This window comes from Penicillium angulare, assembly GCF_028827245.1.
Source record: "Penicillium angulare strain IBT 27051 chromosome Unknown utg000004l_segment0_segment0, whole genome shotgun sequence".
NCBI lineage: Eukaryota > Fungi > Ascomycota > Eurotiomycetes > Eurotiales > Aspergillaceae > Penicillium > Penicillium angulare.
This window is the reverse complement of record NW_026623163.1, coordinates 2,091,827-2,106,152: the sequence shown is the minus strand read 5'-3', so window position 1 is coordinate 2,106,152 and position 14,326 is coordinate 2,091,827. Positions and strand designations below refer to the sequence as shown.

Below are 14,326 nucleotides of genomic sequence, written 5' to 3'. Positions count from 1 at the left end.
CTGAGATCTCTTGTTAGCTTCATGAAAACAGGACACGGAAACTGGAAGTTACCTATTATTGAGATCGAAAGTGGTGGCCACGGATAGCCGTTCATGGGATTTAAGTTGATTAGGGCAGATGGACGACCTGCTCACTGTTGTGGCATCGCTAGTAGGCTTCGACTTATGGGAATGGGTGGGATACTTCGTTGAATTGACACAAATTGACCAGTCGTCTGAGGTCACACTTCTCGCTGTTGTATCCGTTTCGTATTCCAACTGACCCGCTTGAGCCAGAATATCTATTTGATCAATGTCAATTGCCGATTCACCCAAGCTCCCTTCTCCTATCTCAATCTCTGAACCGTAAGGCTCTGGATCCTGCAGACTGGCAACACTGTGCTTGGACAAGTTAAGTTCCCAAAAGATAGACTGCACATCAGTATGTAGAATTGATTGCGCCTCAACTTCCACACTGGACTCACGGGAACTGGTGAGGATGTCCTCAAAGTTGCCACGTTCTTTATTAGTGAACTTTATATCACTAACATGAAGCGAATTGCCGGATATATTAGACAGAAGAGTTGCGTTATCCAAATCTCGATCCACACTGTGATGAGAATCGTTCTTCTTTTGCTGCTCGTCACAATCACGACGAAAAAGTGTATCGAGCGCTGAAGTACCCTCGTCGACATGATTTTTACTAGCCTTGGTGTTATCACTCTCATCGTCACGCAATTTGTGTAGATATTCCGGAACTGAAGCGATTGTGTTATGTTGGGTTTTGCATCCATTCTGAGGATATACATTGGGCCAAAGTTCGTCATCCTCCACATGTCGGGTCCCCATATCGGAGCATGCGCCATCCAACTGATTAGGCTGGCTCGTTCGAGAGAGTAATCTGGGAGTGTACGGGTCAATCATCCGAGGGCGACGGAGCCTATGCGCCACCTCATTTGAAGTCAAACTGGAGGAACTAGAAGCGATAGCGTTGGTACCCCCATTCATGCACGGCTCCTTGTTTTCCTCCTGCCGTTTTTCATGACTTTGAAGATGGAATTTGTTTTCATAACATGAATCTTGCGTAGATCCGCTTGCCGCAATATTTTGATTAGCAGCTTCATTCCGCGAGTCTTCGATGAGGAACTCAATAATCTGAAGGGCTCTGTCCACCATGTCTCGCATATTGATATACATCACACGATAGTCTCGCTGAAAGGGATGCGTAACCTGAGTCCAAGCAATGTTCACACTGGTGTTGATTATCATCTGTTGAATGTTCGCACGGTGTACTGTCAAAATATAATAAGCCTGGAATAAACGCTCCATGTCGCCCATCGAGTGTTCGACTACATTCGTGATAAGGCCCATCCAGTTCCAGAGGCCAATTGGAGCCCCACTGATTGACTGCTGAAGGGCTGCTGTGATGCTCGAGCTGATCATGAGCGCCTCAGCCTCTCCATCGTACATATCTGGCATAATAGCCCCTACAGGGGGAGCAGACTGCGAAATATAAGAATATAGCTCATTGAAGACCGTTGATGTTGTTTCAGGCCAAAATGTGCTGATGAGCTGGAGTGGCATTTGCATGGGCAATGATTGCGAAGCTTGATGAGAGATGGTCTGGCCAAAGTCTGGGATAGGACCACAGCCCATATAGAGCGGCCCGTTGGGAACCGTTCCAAATGGCGCTTCCTCGGGAATGCAGTTCAAAATCGGTCTGGAGCATGGAAAGGTTTCATAAGTATTTATTGCCGGTGCTAGGCTATAGGGCTCGCCTTGAGGATGTAGAGGAGTTTGGGTAGAATTATGACTTGGCTGAAATGCATGAAGTTGAGCTGACATCTCATTTAGCACTTCTTCGGCTTGTCGCTGCATAGATACCTGCCGCATTTGAGAAAGGGACTGCACCATATTGGGCATTTCGAGCGGAGGAGCAAGTCCCTCGGTCGCAGGCAGCTCTCCAGGATGGGATCTTTTCTCATTGGGCTTCATCGGGACAATTTTACCCCCAGCAGTGACTCTTTGATGCCGCGGAGAAGAATGATCTTGGAGGAACTGAGCAAATCCGGGATCCTCTGTATCAGAGTGCTCACAGGATGAAGGCTTGTTGACATGCTGCGGTGGCCGATGTGATGCGGTCTTCAAATTCAAAGTCTTGTTCGGTCGTGATGAAGCATGTACCGTGGACTTGGACCTTTTTGAGGGTATTGCTGCATCCATCGAATGAACAAGCCTCTTTCCCAGTCGGGGATGAAGGTGTTGTTTGCCTATGTCTCTTGTCAGCAGGCTTCACGCGTGTAATTTACTCTAGAGCTTAAAGAGAAGCCCATATATTGTCAAAGAGCGATCAAAAGACCTGCGATCTTTTCTCATTTCAACCCTCGTTTGACCACATAACCGAGGTTGATGGCCGACTGCATGTCTAGTATTCTGATAAAACAGAGAAGGCTTAGGGTATTTGGTGTTGGGGTCTGAAGGAACGACAAAGAGATTTCTGAAAGAACAACGGGTACTCACAGTTTTTAGCAGAATTTGTCCATTTGCAATCTGGGTCTGCATCCTGGTACAAAGCTAGCAAAGCTGGGATGGTGTATCTCATGGCGAAGGGATTTCAATCGAGGGCATACTTGATGAAAGAGTGAAAGATCCAGATTGATCTCTAGACATTGGTATTCTGCTGAGACTCGTTCAATAAATGGTGAATGGAAAGGGCGATGGAATAATGTGAACTAGAGTGATGGGGTAGGAAGGGAGACTCTAGTACAGTGTCTAGCTGGGAAGTGACGGAACGAAAGCGTGAACAGCACCTGCAACAACTGAAGGACTTACTTACTACAGTACCCCCGTTAAAGAATCCAACTCTTTGTAGAAAGAACATTGAATGGTACACGAGCAGAATCAATTGTATTACTCATATAATATGATATTAAACGCGTATTCAAAGTCCACCGCTCCTAACAGGGAGTGGGATTCTGGGATTATTCATCGGGGTGACTGTGGTGGTAGCCATGAAAATATTCAAGACTCCATTGCGTGACTCAATTACTCAAGAACAAAAGAATAAAGATCTAGACAACAAATATTATCTCATCGCAGGTCGAAAGTAGGACTTGAGATATAAAACTTGAATACAAGTGCTCGAAAAATCAACTTGAAAACGATGAGATCGAGTCTATTATCGAGCATCAAACACTCTCACGAATTTTGACAGGCTGTAAACGGCTGTGCAGCTGCCATTCACTAGCAGACTCATCTTCCAAAGTTGATGGTTCGGCAAGTCGTCCTGGTTGAGTCGCTGCCATAGTGTTTTCCATTTCTGGGTTCTGCTGGCCCATTTCCCAGCTCCCCAGCCGTTCCTGGCCGCGAACAACCACTCCCCCTCCGGAAACCTCATTATCCTGTTCCATACTGGCAGTCTTGTCAGTGCCCCAGATAGGATTACGGAAAGAAACATCTGTATCGCTAGCAAGTTTGCCAGGTCCCTTGAAGCCTCCAATGCTCGGTTTGTGCTCTCCACGGCGCTTGCGGAACCAAAAGACAAGGAATCCTGCTAGGCCTAACAACCCAATCACAGCCAGTGTAACAAAGGCTCCAATAACACCAGCTACGGCTGGAGAGACTCCCTTCTTTTTGGAAGACGAGTGACCATGGCTCAAGACCCCCGAGCAAAAGACGGAATCGGCATTGCAAAGAGTACACCACTCTTTGGTTGATCCTATGGCGAATGTTTTCATTTCCTCTTGGAAATCTACCCATGGGATATAGGTTTTGCTGGGGCTATTCCCAAAGAGCGGATACGAGATGAATTCGGTGGAAGAGTCCGTGCCGTTGTGCAAGAGAAATCGCACGTACATTTCACCACTTCCGGGGTAGCTGTCGTCATCTGTATCGGTTTCAAAGCTGAACAGTTCAAAGATCAGCGAAGCGCCTCGAGCCGGACGGGAGAAGAAGTTCGATTGTTGATTGCTGGCGAGGCCTGACAATGAAGCCAATGCCACGGCTGGCTCTGGGCCACCAAATAACAATGTCATTTTCTCCCCATTGCCGTCATATTCCAAGTTGATGTTGAACGCATCTATGATACTGGAAGCAAGAGTTTGCCCAGCAATTGGAATGGTCAAGCCGGCTGTGGAGTCCGAGCTTAGTGGTGAAGCACCCAGTCCATTTGTAGCATACGTAAACTGATCGGCTAACGCTCGCGCTCGAATCAAATCATCACCGAAAAGCATATCTAGTGCTGTACTGTTATGTAGGGCTTCATAGTCCAGATAGTCTGCAATGCTAACAGCATTTGTATAGGTTGCAGAGGATTCGTCATAGACCCCAGAGAGAACGTCGTGCAAGAGCTTTTCGTAGAACACTTCAGTATCCTGGGTGATCTCTGCTGCATCTCCCCCATTCTGGTATTCCGATACGGCAACTTGGTACATGTTACAACTTGCTTGGCCCGCCACAAATAATGACCCCGGATCAGACTCGCCCAGAGTGACAATTTTTGGGAACTGATATCCATCCATTGGCGCTGAATAGTGGGTGCCGTTTGCTGTTTCGTCAGAAGTATTCATGTTCTCCTGGCCTAAAGGTGGGTAAAGGCCAAGCATGAATGCCTGTGCCGAACCAATAGTGCCTTCATCAGTCGTTGATAGGACCTTGACATCCTTAGAATTGAGTATAGACGGGGCAATGTTTTGAATTGCAGACTCAGTTGCGTTGAGACTCCCTGCTGATGACACATAGCGGTATCGGATTGCAGACCCGGCATCGACAAGCTGGCTAGCCCCATATTCAGTTAGACCTCCCGGTCGAGCGCTAGTCGCAAGCGAATCAGGAGTGCTATCTCCGTAGATAGTATATGCGAACACACTCCATACTTTCTGGGTATATTCGGCATTGGCGATTGGAGGAGCTTGAAGAAGCAAGGAAATGAGAGCGAGGTATTGGCGGGTGGTGAACATTGTTGCTTCCGAGACACCTAGCTTGATCAAAGTCAATTAGGGCGAATTGGGACAAGAGCAATCTATCTTCTAAGAGAATAGCTCCCAAGTACGAAGGGATCTGGGGGTGTGGTCGGAATAAAAATGGGCCATTGCCAAAGCTATGTGATATTTTCAAGCTATGGTACAATGAATAGGCTAGACCCAGGTACACCGGCTCATGCCCTGTAGATTCAAGGAGATATCAAGGAAAATTTTCTACCACGGCTGCTTTCGGAAATTGTTCGTGTTTCAATAGGGAACCTAACCTCGTCTGGGTTGGATGACAGCTGTGGACCCATCAACCGTATTATTTATTAAGTTTGACAAGGTTTGCAAAAGCGAAAAGACTTAGGTTGGATATCGCCTCGCCCATGGACCTAAAATATTAGAACTTAGACCAATCATAGTGGACATTCAATGATAAACCGCTTGACTGAGAACTAGTATGTAGACGGAATAGACCACTCATGCTGATCATAGTTATTGGTTAGAGTGAATTATGAGCACGAAAGGGCCAGTTCGGGCGCTTGCGATGACCTTGAATTATACCCCAGGGTTGATTGATCCAGTTGCGGTAGTAGGGTTGCACACAGACCAAGGAGAAACCAGAGGTTGAAAGATCAATGACGCGCACAAATCCAGCCTTATATGCCAAGGAAACGGATGCTCCGGGTATTGCCTGGCTGATCGAAGTCGAATGGGCACAATGTTTCTGAGTCAGATATTGTTTGTTTTGTTGGAAAGTATCCCTGTCCTATGTAAATGTGGAGGTACTTATCCAAAATCGAGAGCCGTTGAAGATTAATCGAAGACGCCTGGGCGGCCGAGAATCCGGGGTGTACCCACTCCGGATGCACTGGGCCGTCGAATATTGATCGACAAAATTGAACGAGCAACAGACGCAATATAAAGGTCTGCCCTGATATGGAGTCAGATAATGTTGAAACAAGACCGACCAGGATGAATCTCGTGAATCCATAAATTTGCATCCTTTTACTTTAAAATAACCAATTCTTAGCTTGCAAATGGACAGCATTACCATGCTTACATAATATGGAGGAAAGTTTGAGCGGATTTTAGCGGTCTAGCCATCCGACCAATCAATAGCTAGACCCATAGGCAAAAAATCCCTGCGGCTAACAAAGTCCAACTCCTCCCTTCAACAAAGCCCTACAAATGCGCCCTACCCCTAAGCCCTCATTTCTGCTCTTGGAAAGCTGATCAGCCAACCCCTCTTATATTACGCTCAGATGGTCGAAACAAGAGGGAATCGACCATCTTTTGATGGTTCCGTAGAACTTCCGTCCTTTGACCCTGATGATGGAGACATTGGTGAGTCCAAATCCCATCAACCCATCAAGTATTGCTCGATGCTAGCATGGCTTCACTCAACCCAACCAAACCCCTGTCACCGCCTCTGATCTCATGTATTTACCAAATATCGAACGAAATCAATTGATCTCAATTACTCACAAATCTCTCGTATCAGACAGGAAGTTATCGCATCCGTTGGAGGACGACGATGAGCATGGATCGCCACCGGAAGCAAAGCGGCGTCGAACCGGCTCAGGCGATATCTCCATACAACACACGTTTTCCGAGGAACAGCACGGGCCAGGTCATGAAATAGAGGAGGAATTGGCAACGGCGTTGGGGGGGAGCATTGTAGATACCCTGGAGCCGACCGATCACACTCACTTGGGTCAGACTCAACCAAACCCCACTCAGGATGATACCAATGTCAACCCCGATGTTGCCACTATCATCTCAGAAATCATGGACCACGCTGAGCGTCAAGACCAAACAGTCTCTATGGGTCCCCAAGAAGTCCCTCAATCCAATGAGTTCCCTGGCGTCAAAGGCTTCGCGTTTTTGAAGGCCAACTCTCACTTGAAAATCCAAAGCTTGCCCATTTTGGATAACTTGGTAAATATTGATTGGTATTGTTATACATCTTTCGGATTGCTGATTTAATTACAGTCAACGCAAATTCTTTCCTTTTTGTCGAAGAACAGCTACCAGGATTTGACAGCTATGGTGTCAGAACCCGATTCAGAGAATGGACAGGCCTACGCGACCATGCGCTCACTTTTTGACCACACCAAACGCGTCTACACCGTCAAGCACTCGTTTCTTCAGTCCTCCGATCTTGAAATTACCGATTCTTCACAAGTCGAGATCATCCGCAAAGCCAACGTCGCCTCCTTCGTGTCGAGCATTTTTGGCTCGCAGGAAATTGGATTTTCAGAACTAAACGAGCATTTCCTGGACGTCTTTGTACCTGAAGGGGGTCGTCTCTTGAAGGTACAGGCTGCTTTGTATTTGGAGCTTAAGACTCAAGCTTTCATTGCTGCCATGAACAACAAGTCTCACACCCGAACGCATTTGCTTTACCAGCTGTTCCCTGACGACATGGAGCAACAACTACTATCCAGACGCCCCGGTACGCGTCAATTGGCTCCGAGTGAATCTGACTTCGTCAGCCGACTCGCGTCTCGCCGTGACCACCTTCTGAACGATATCAACAACGAGGAGGCAATGAGAGGTTTACCAGACAAGTACCAATGGGAGGATTTTCTACGCGATCTCAGTTCATACATTTCTAAGAACTTCGATACTATCAACAACCAGCCGGGCAAAAAGCCGGTCAAGGGACGCCGACCATCGAGCTCGAATGGTGATGCGCAGGAAACACCAACAACAACTCATCAAAGCCAATTTTCCGTGAATCAGCAGGTGGAAGTTCCGGTCGATCGCAATATGCACGGTGATCTTGTCGCCCGTGCTGCTCGTGCCGCACAGATTGCTCTACAGGGTCATGGCCTCCGCCGCTCACAGCAGCAGTCCCAGCAGCAACACCAGCAGCCACAATCCCAGGCCAGTCCATCACCATCTCATCAGCCGCAGCAACCTCAGCAACCTCAGCAGCAGCAGCCGCAGCAGCCTCAACAACAACAACCTCAGCAGCAACCCCAGCAACAGCAGCATGTTCCTCAGTCCGATAATCAGTATCTCCATGGATACACGGCTGCTCAACAACCCGCACAGCATACCCAGCAGCAGTATCATAGCCCAACACCTCCCGGTGGGTATCAACAGCAGCATAATAGCTTGACATTCCAACAAAGCCCTTTGCAGGCAAACTTCCAGCAGTACAACCCAAATGTCGCCCAGACCATGCAGGCACGAGCCAACGGCATGACTGGAAATCATGGCTACATGCCCGGGATTCCTCACTATTCCCAATCCCAGCCGACGCAAGTGCTTTACGAACGCGCCCGGATGGCAGCATCTGCCAAGTCTTCACCGACTAGCCGCAAGACCGGACTTCCTAGCCAACGTCGACCCTGGACCACTGAAGAAGAAAATGCTCTCATGGCTGGCCTTGATAGGGTCAAGGGCCCGCACTGGAGCCAGATCCTCGCCATGTTTGGTCCTGGTGGAACAATCAGCGAAGCCTTGAAAGATCGCAACCAGGTACAATTGAAAGACAAGGCTCGCAATCTGAAATTGTTTTTCCTCAAAAGTGGAATAGAGGTCCCGTACTATCTGAAGTTTGTCACCGGCGAGCTGAAGACCCGAGCCCCTGCTCAAGCTGCCAAGCGAGAAGCTCGCGAAAGGCAAAAGAAACAGGGCGAGGAAGACAAGGCACATGTCGAGGGCATCAAGGGTATGATGGCATTAGCTGGAGCCCATTCTTCGCCTGTCGGTGGCCACGAGATGTCTGCATCACCAAGTCTACCACCAGACCACAACAGCCAGGCGTTCATTGATCAGACCGCTGAGCAGAACCTGATGCAGACTCTTAGCCAAGAGGTACACGGCAGCCAGTACCCTCAACAGCACCAAACAACCCAAGATCACCTCGATCCTCATATGCAGCTTGGCCAGTAGTCTATGAAAGCCGTTGCAGTGGCCCATCATGACATTTGTGTCCGATCTGGGACTTTTCTCCCCGCTGATTTCTCATTCCGTTCCAGCGAACTTGCTAATAATTCTTTTGCATTTGAAGTTGCAAGTTTTTTTTAAAAACTTTTTTTTCCCTTTTTGCTCCACCTTCCATTTATTTTTCTCTTATTATATTTGGCCTTTTTGAATCTTGCTTTGGCGTTACGGCATTGTATTATTGTACTGTTGGATTATTGGATTACCAAACAGGGGCTTTCTTTTCTGAATTATGGGAGCATGAAGATTTGAGATGCATAACGAGGTGTCGCTGATCGCTTTTCTTTACTTTCATTTTCCTTTACTGTTTTTGGATGTATAAGTAGATAGCCTGAAATGGGCATTCAAACATTGCTTTTGGACATGATTTCTGTCTTACCATCATCACCATAACCGTAATATCGTAGAAAATCGTCGAGTACTGATCAGTATTGTACCCCGAAGCAGCCTAATTGTATGTCCAACTCCACCGCCATATATGGTCCGTGCACCTCCACCTTCCGCCCGCGTCTGACTGGCCCTTCACTATAATTGCATAGAAACTCGAACAACCCGGCGCTCCGACCAAGCTCACTGCGATTGATTGGTCTCACTCCGCCCTGGTACCCTGCAGCCTGTTTAACAAAGCGAACCGATCACTTCTCTGATGACCGCCCAATATGGCCGACGCTCAACCCTCTCCCTCACTTCAACCTTCAAATGGGTCACAAGAGCAACCTGCTCCAACAACGTCAACCGCCCCAGAGACAGCTGAGTCAACGATTAAACCTGATCCAGACCTTGATGCGTCTATCGAGCAGGACATCGATATGAACGCAGATCAGAACGCCAACGGTGCTAACGACGATGAGAATGAACCCACTCTAGAGGAACTAGCCTCCGCGCCGCAACCGACCAAGAAAGAGACTAGCTTGCGCGAGTTCCTAGGAAAGATGGACGAGTATGCTCCTATTGTATGTCATTCAAATCCTTGATTTTCTGGCTATCGCAAAAAGCACCCGCGTCAATATATGCATATATGCATATATGCATATCAGGCTACAATGGGAATCTTCAGTTCAGCAACCATCCCCACTTATACCAGCGGACAAAGCCAATTTATACCTCATGATATTTTATCTAACGATATAATCTCTATTCAGATCCCAGATGCTGTTACCGCTCACTACCTCACCTTGGCCGGCCTTCCACCCCCCGGTACCGGTCCTAACCAAACACCTCCTCATCTCGCCCGTCTCCTCGCTCTAGCTACACAAAAGTTCGTCTCAGATATAGCTGCAGACTCGTATCAGTTCGCTCGAATCCGCGCTTCCAACAGCTCATCCGCAAATAACCCGATGGGCAGCTTGAACGCTGCATCAGGCCTCGGCGCCCCTGCCGGCATGGGCGCTGTTCCCGGCGGAGCAGCAGGTGGAGATAATAAGGGTGGTAAGGGAAATACACATCTCGGTATACAAAGGCCTGGTTATGGCGGTGGTGGTTCCGGCGGCTCTGGACAGGGCCGAACAGTTTTGACCATGGAAGATCTGGGAATGGCCGTCTCGGAATACGGAGTTACTGTCAAGCGCGGTGAATTCTACCGCTAATGCCGATACGAACGAAGAGTCCTAAACTCTCGTGGGACTATGTCCCTTTATTTGTTTTTGTTTTTTTATGTTGTGATGGGGGAGCTTGTCCTTTCTGGCGCTGGGCGTACGCGCTGATATCCGATGGGCGCGGGATGGGAGATCCTGCTTTTTGACCCCGGCATTCTTGATAGTTGGGAAGAGTTTAGAAATGGTGTTTCTTTCCTCCCTCTGATTTTTATGTTATCTTTGGACTACCAAGCGATAAAGCAATAGCCTAAAACTATTTATTATTGAAAATACTTTGAAATAAGTGCTGATTGATATTGGTATTGAATAAGTTCCATGGTTAAACTCCATCCCACACATAGCTAATGTCACAAGGGAACCACTGATGTATCTGTACATGGGCCATAAGGCCAAATAAATGATGCTGTTTGAAACGAGACAAAAGGACTTCCAAGTTGGTCTAACTCGGATCTGTTCCTCTCACGCATCTGCGCAAATTGCCACACGGAGATGACTTGAATAATCCAAACACCTCGGCGATAATTGGATTCGTCAAGATGCCGAGAAAGAGTTGGAAAAGTCCCAAAAAGGAAAAGACAGATCCTACAGTTTTGAAGAGCTGGATACACTCATCAACCCAAATAGGAAAATAACGATTATTCCCATCTATTTGTTCTTAGACTGCTTATATGTGAAACGCTTGCGAGTCCTGTATTTAATATCCAATTAGCATCATCCCAAGTAGCCTAGCCATAGCCATCAATGGAGATATATGTATCCATATGATCCAAGCACCAGCCATTATGAGGAAAAACATACGCAACGTATTCACCAAGCTTGCGTCCGACCATCTCCTCGGTAATAGTGACTTCCTGATATGTCTTGCCATTGTGGACGGCAAATCGTACGCCAACGAAATTAGGCAGAATGGTTGCGCCACGCTTCTGGGTGCGGATCGGTGGTGTGTTCGGGGGAGGGGGTAGAGTTCGCGGTAAGGCAAGACTAGATAGGTTTATGTTAGTCATTTGTTACTCTATTCTGGTTTCGATTGTGTCTTCGTATTTCTGGCGGAGGTGCAATGGACTTCTTGTTTGAGATGGTTTGACGTACGGGACGATGTTTGGACCTGGGGACGCAGCGTTAGCAATTGTACGGATGAATAGAAGCAGGGCCTCAGGGGAAGCATTCTTACCTTTCCAGACTGACCGGCCCAATAGGGCACGCGTGGGAAACATGATGTGGCGGGCTATCGGAGGAGATGTTGAAGCCGCAAGTCGAAAAAGATTGGGGTTGAAATTATTAGTCAGCGGGTATCATGCGCGGTGGATCCCTGCTACGAGCTCGATGCTTCATGCTCTGTTTCTACTTTGTTGGAAAATGGTTGGTTTAGAATATTGTAGTTGTTTTATTTTTTTACATCTAATAAACCTTTATTTATCTGAAGTGGAACAATGGTTGGGCAGACGCTACAATTGCTGTATTACATGTGCTTTCTGCTCTAAGAGTCATTGATAATATACGTACATTTGCATCATAGTAGGATAGTCTATTAATAACATCATGATATAAGAAACAAAAAGATCTGGCAATGCTTGCTAGTCCAGATATTTATGATGCCCGGCTAGTTAATTGGCCATAAACATGCTTTGAAGACCCCAAGCGGTCGCCCGCAACCAGTTGAGGCCTATATGGTATCTACATACAACGCTTTCACTCGGCCAGCTCCTGGAATACCTTGATGAGACTGCGAATCCCCATAAGCATATTCTCGTCTGGGCCTTCACCGGGTGTCCAATTTGCATGCGCGAAGTCGATAATCCGCAAATCGTGCACCTTTGGTGTTTCCTCTTCATCTTCTTCGTCACCCAGCTCCGGCATCTGTGCCGTTTGAGGATCAATGGTAATATTTATGGCCTGTTGAGGTAGTCCCCCAGGTATCCCCCCAGGAAGTTGCACGCCCGCGAGGTCTAATACTTCTTCGGTGAATTCAAAGTCAACCTCCTCATCGTCTTCATCTTCTTCCTCGTCCCCGTCCCCCGGCTCTTGCTCGGAGAGTCTCTTTTCCTCCACCAATGCAACTTCCATCGCTTCTGGATCCGCCTCATAAACAACCAGCACACTGGACGAGTACATGCGACTCTCTTCCAATTCCAGCACCTGTTGCACGTTCTTCAATTCATCCACAACTCGTTTCGCAATCATTTTTGACCGGTCAATGGATCCCGCCTTAGCCCCAGCCAGGAAAGTCTCGAAGCCTTGCTTCACGTTCCTCTCGTTGAACGATCGTCCATACCACTTATCATAGCGCATGTATCCATTCTTCTCGATGACCTCACCCTTCGCCCCCTCGACCCCCTCATATTTAATCGCATACGGATTTGTCTTCGTGCCCGCGTCCATATCGCCATCCTGTCCCGTCCACACCTTCATCCCCGCAATGCGATATCCCAACGTTGAGCTCGTAGTTTCGTTCGAAACGGCATCCAGCTTTGTCCGCTTCGCAGGCGGCGCATCATCGGCCCATAATCGCGCTCCAAGCTTTACGTCTAGAACATTTGGTCGCCGAAACCCGGACGCCACATTCTCTAACACAATGGATATCCCCGTTTCTAGCTTTTTCCCGCCGGATGGAACCCACAGCTTCTCTTCTATTTGCGGTGCGCCATTCGCCTCTTCGTGTGGTACAGGAGCGGCGACTGAAGTAATAGGGAGCGAAGCTGTGGCCGCTTCGGCGGGACAAGCGGAATCCGTCGGAGGATTACCGGGGTCAGGGAGGAAGACAGCGCCGGATTGTTGGGCGGCAGCAATCGCCAGCGGTTGCTGTTGGTCGGCAGAAGATAAGGAGCCGATGAAGAGGGGCATGAATTCCTGAACGGCAGGGTGGAGGGCGCTGGACTCGTAGAACTCGACTTCTTGTTTTGTGCAAGGTTTGACGATTAAGGAACCTGAGAGTGTCCGTCGGACACCGTCGCTGTCGGACGCCATAAAGTAATTAGTTGACTGGAAGAATGTACCGGGAGATAAAGCGAAGGTGTGAGGGGAGAAAGTGAGTTCAAAGGGTTGAGGGTGGGTGATTTATCCCTGCTTTGTGAGGCAGGCACGCAGTTCGGTGAGAGCATAGCTGCGTAGCTTATTGTCGCGTGGGGAAATATTTGGCAGCTTCAGGTGGGGACAGTACTTACTGTCCAGCAGCGACATGGTCGAAAGGAACTAGGTCATCACTGCCTAGTTCGAGACATTTTCGAGTGTCTGCTTTTGAGAGGGGCATATTTTCACTATGTTGAATGGTATCATGCGGCTGCGCCCTGGCCGTTGCTTATAGCATCCCGGACAGCGTTAAGTAGATATTGGCAACGGGCTTCAGCGGACTTTGGTGGAGAAAGGAAAGTTAGATCATAGAAGGTGAATGCAAAGTAGAAATAGAGGATCATATGGAAGAATTCAGGAGAGACTGATCATGGGCTCGGGAGCAGTATTGACGGCCCGTGAAACCCAGTGCAGGGGCCAACCCTGGGAGATTACGGTGGTTTACTTAATCTCGCCATGTCGAATTTGAAGTCATATACGGAATTAATTTCCTGGACATCTCGAATCCGGTTTCTTGCTTCAACTATGCGCCCAAAAATGCTAAATAGAAAAACAGGAAAATTCAACAAATATGATTTGGATTTGAATTAAGCTAGTGGAAACATTATTTAGACTATCTCGAAGTTACATCTATTAGTATGTAGTTTCATTATGGGCTATCCATTACTACCTACAGCATCTCTTATCCAATTATGCGAAAAATTATGAAAGGAGCCACTGTCTGTTCTCTCCAAACCAGCTCAACCAACCATCAGCACGACA

At 47.9% G+C, this 14,326-nt stretch overlaps 6 protein-coding genes across 6 annotated transcripts; 2 read left to right on the top strand and 4 right to left on the bottom strand.

Annotated features, from left to right (window-relative positions):
- Positions 1 to 48: 48 nt before the first annotated feature.
- On the bottom strand, positions 49 to 2,202 carry N7478_004729 (uncharacterized protein; the record flags this gene model as incomplete). Its single annotated transcript, XM_056920943.1, has 1 exon — positions 49 to 2,202. One exon carries the CDS (start codon positions 2,200 to 2,202, stop codon positions 49 to 51), a length of 2,154 nt encoding a protein of 717 aa, XP_056778980.1.
- A 965-nt stretch (positions 2,203 to 3,167) lies between these two features.
- Positions 3,168 to 4,937, bottom strand: N7478_004728 (uncharacterized protein; the record flags this gene model as incomplete). The annotated part of the gene is made up of 1 exon (XM_056920942.1): positions 3,168 to 4,937. One exon carries the CDS (start codon positions 4,935 to 4,937, stop codon positions 3,168 to 3,170), a length of 1,770 nt encoding a protein of 589 aa, XP_056778979.1.
- Positions 4,938 to 6,208: 1,271 nt separating this feature from the next.
- On the top strand, positions 6,209 to 8,852 carry N7478_004727 (uncharacterized protein; the record flags this gene model as incomplete). The annotated part of the gene is made up of 3 exons (XM_056920941.1): positions 6,209 to 6,290; positions 6,448 to 6,884; positions 6,939 to 8,852. The coding sequence occupies 3 exons, from the start codon at positions 6,209 to 6,211 to the stop codon at positions 8,850 to 8,852; spliced, it is 2,433 nt and encodes an 810-aa protein (XP_056778978.1).
- Positions 8,853 to 9,562: 710 nt separating this feature from the next.
- N7478_004726 (putative TFIID and and SAGA complex TAF10 subunit) lies at positions 9,563 to 10,489 on the top strand (the record flags this gene model as incomplete). The annotated part of the gene is made up of 2 exons (XM_056920940.1): positions 9,563 to 9,856; positions 10,046 to 10,489. The coding sequence occupies 2 exons, from the start codon at positions 9,563 to 9,565 to the stop codon at positions 10,487 to 10,489; spliced, it is 738 nt and encodes a 245-aa protein (XP_056778977.1).
- A 654-nt stretch (positions 10,490 to 11,143) lies between these two features.
- Positions 11,144 to 11,712, bottom strand: N7478_004725 (mitochondrial 37S ribosomal uS19m domain-containing protein; the record flags this gene model as incomplete). The annotated part of the gene is made up of 3 exons (XM_056920939.1): positions 11,144 to 11,186; positions 11,297 to 11,479; positions 11,588 to 11,712. The coding sequence occupies 3 exons, from the start codon at positions 11,710 to 11,712 to the stop codon at positions 11,144 to 11,146; spliced, it is 351 nt and encodes a 116-aa protein (XP_056778976.1).
- A 475-nt stretch (positions 11,713 to 12,187) lies between these two features.
- Positions 12,188 to 13,462, bottom strand: N7478_004724 (inositol polyphosphate multikinase; the record flags this gene model as incomplete). Its single annotated transcript, XM_056920938.1, has 1 exon — positions 12,188 to 13,462. One exon carries the CDS (start codon positions 13,460 to 13,462, stop codon positions 12,188 to 12,190), a length of 1,275 nt encoding a protein of 424 aa, XP_056778975.1.
- Between the last annotated feature and the right edge of the window lie 864 nt (positions 13,463 to 14,326).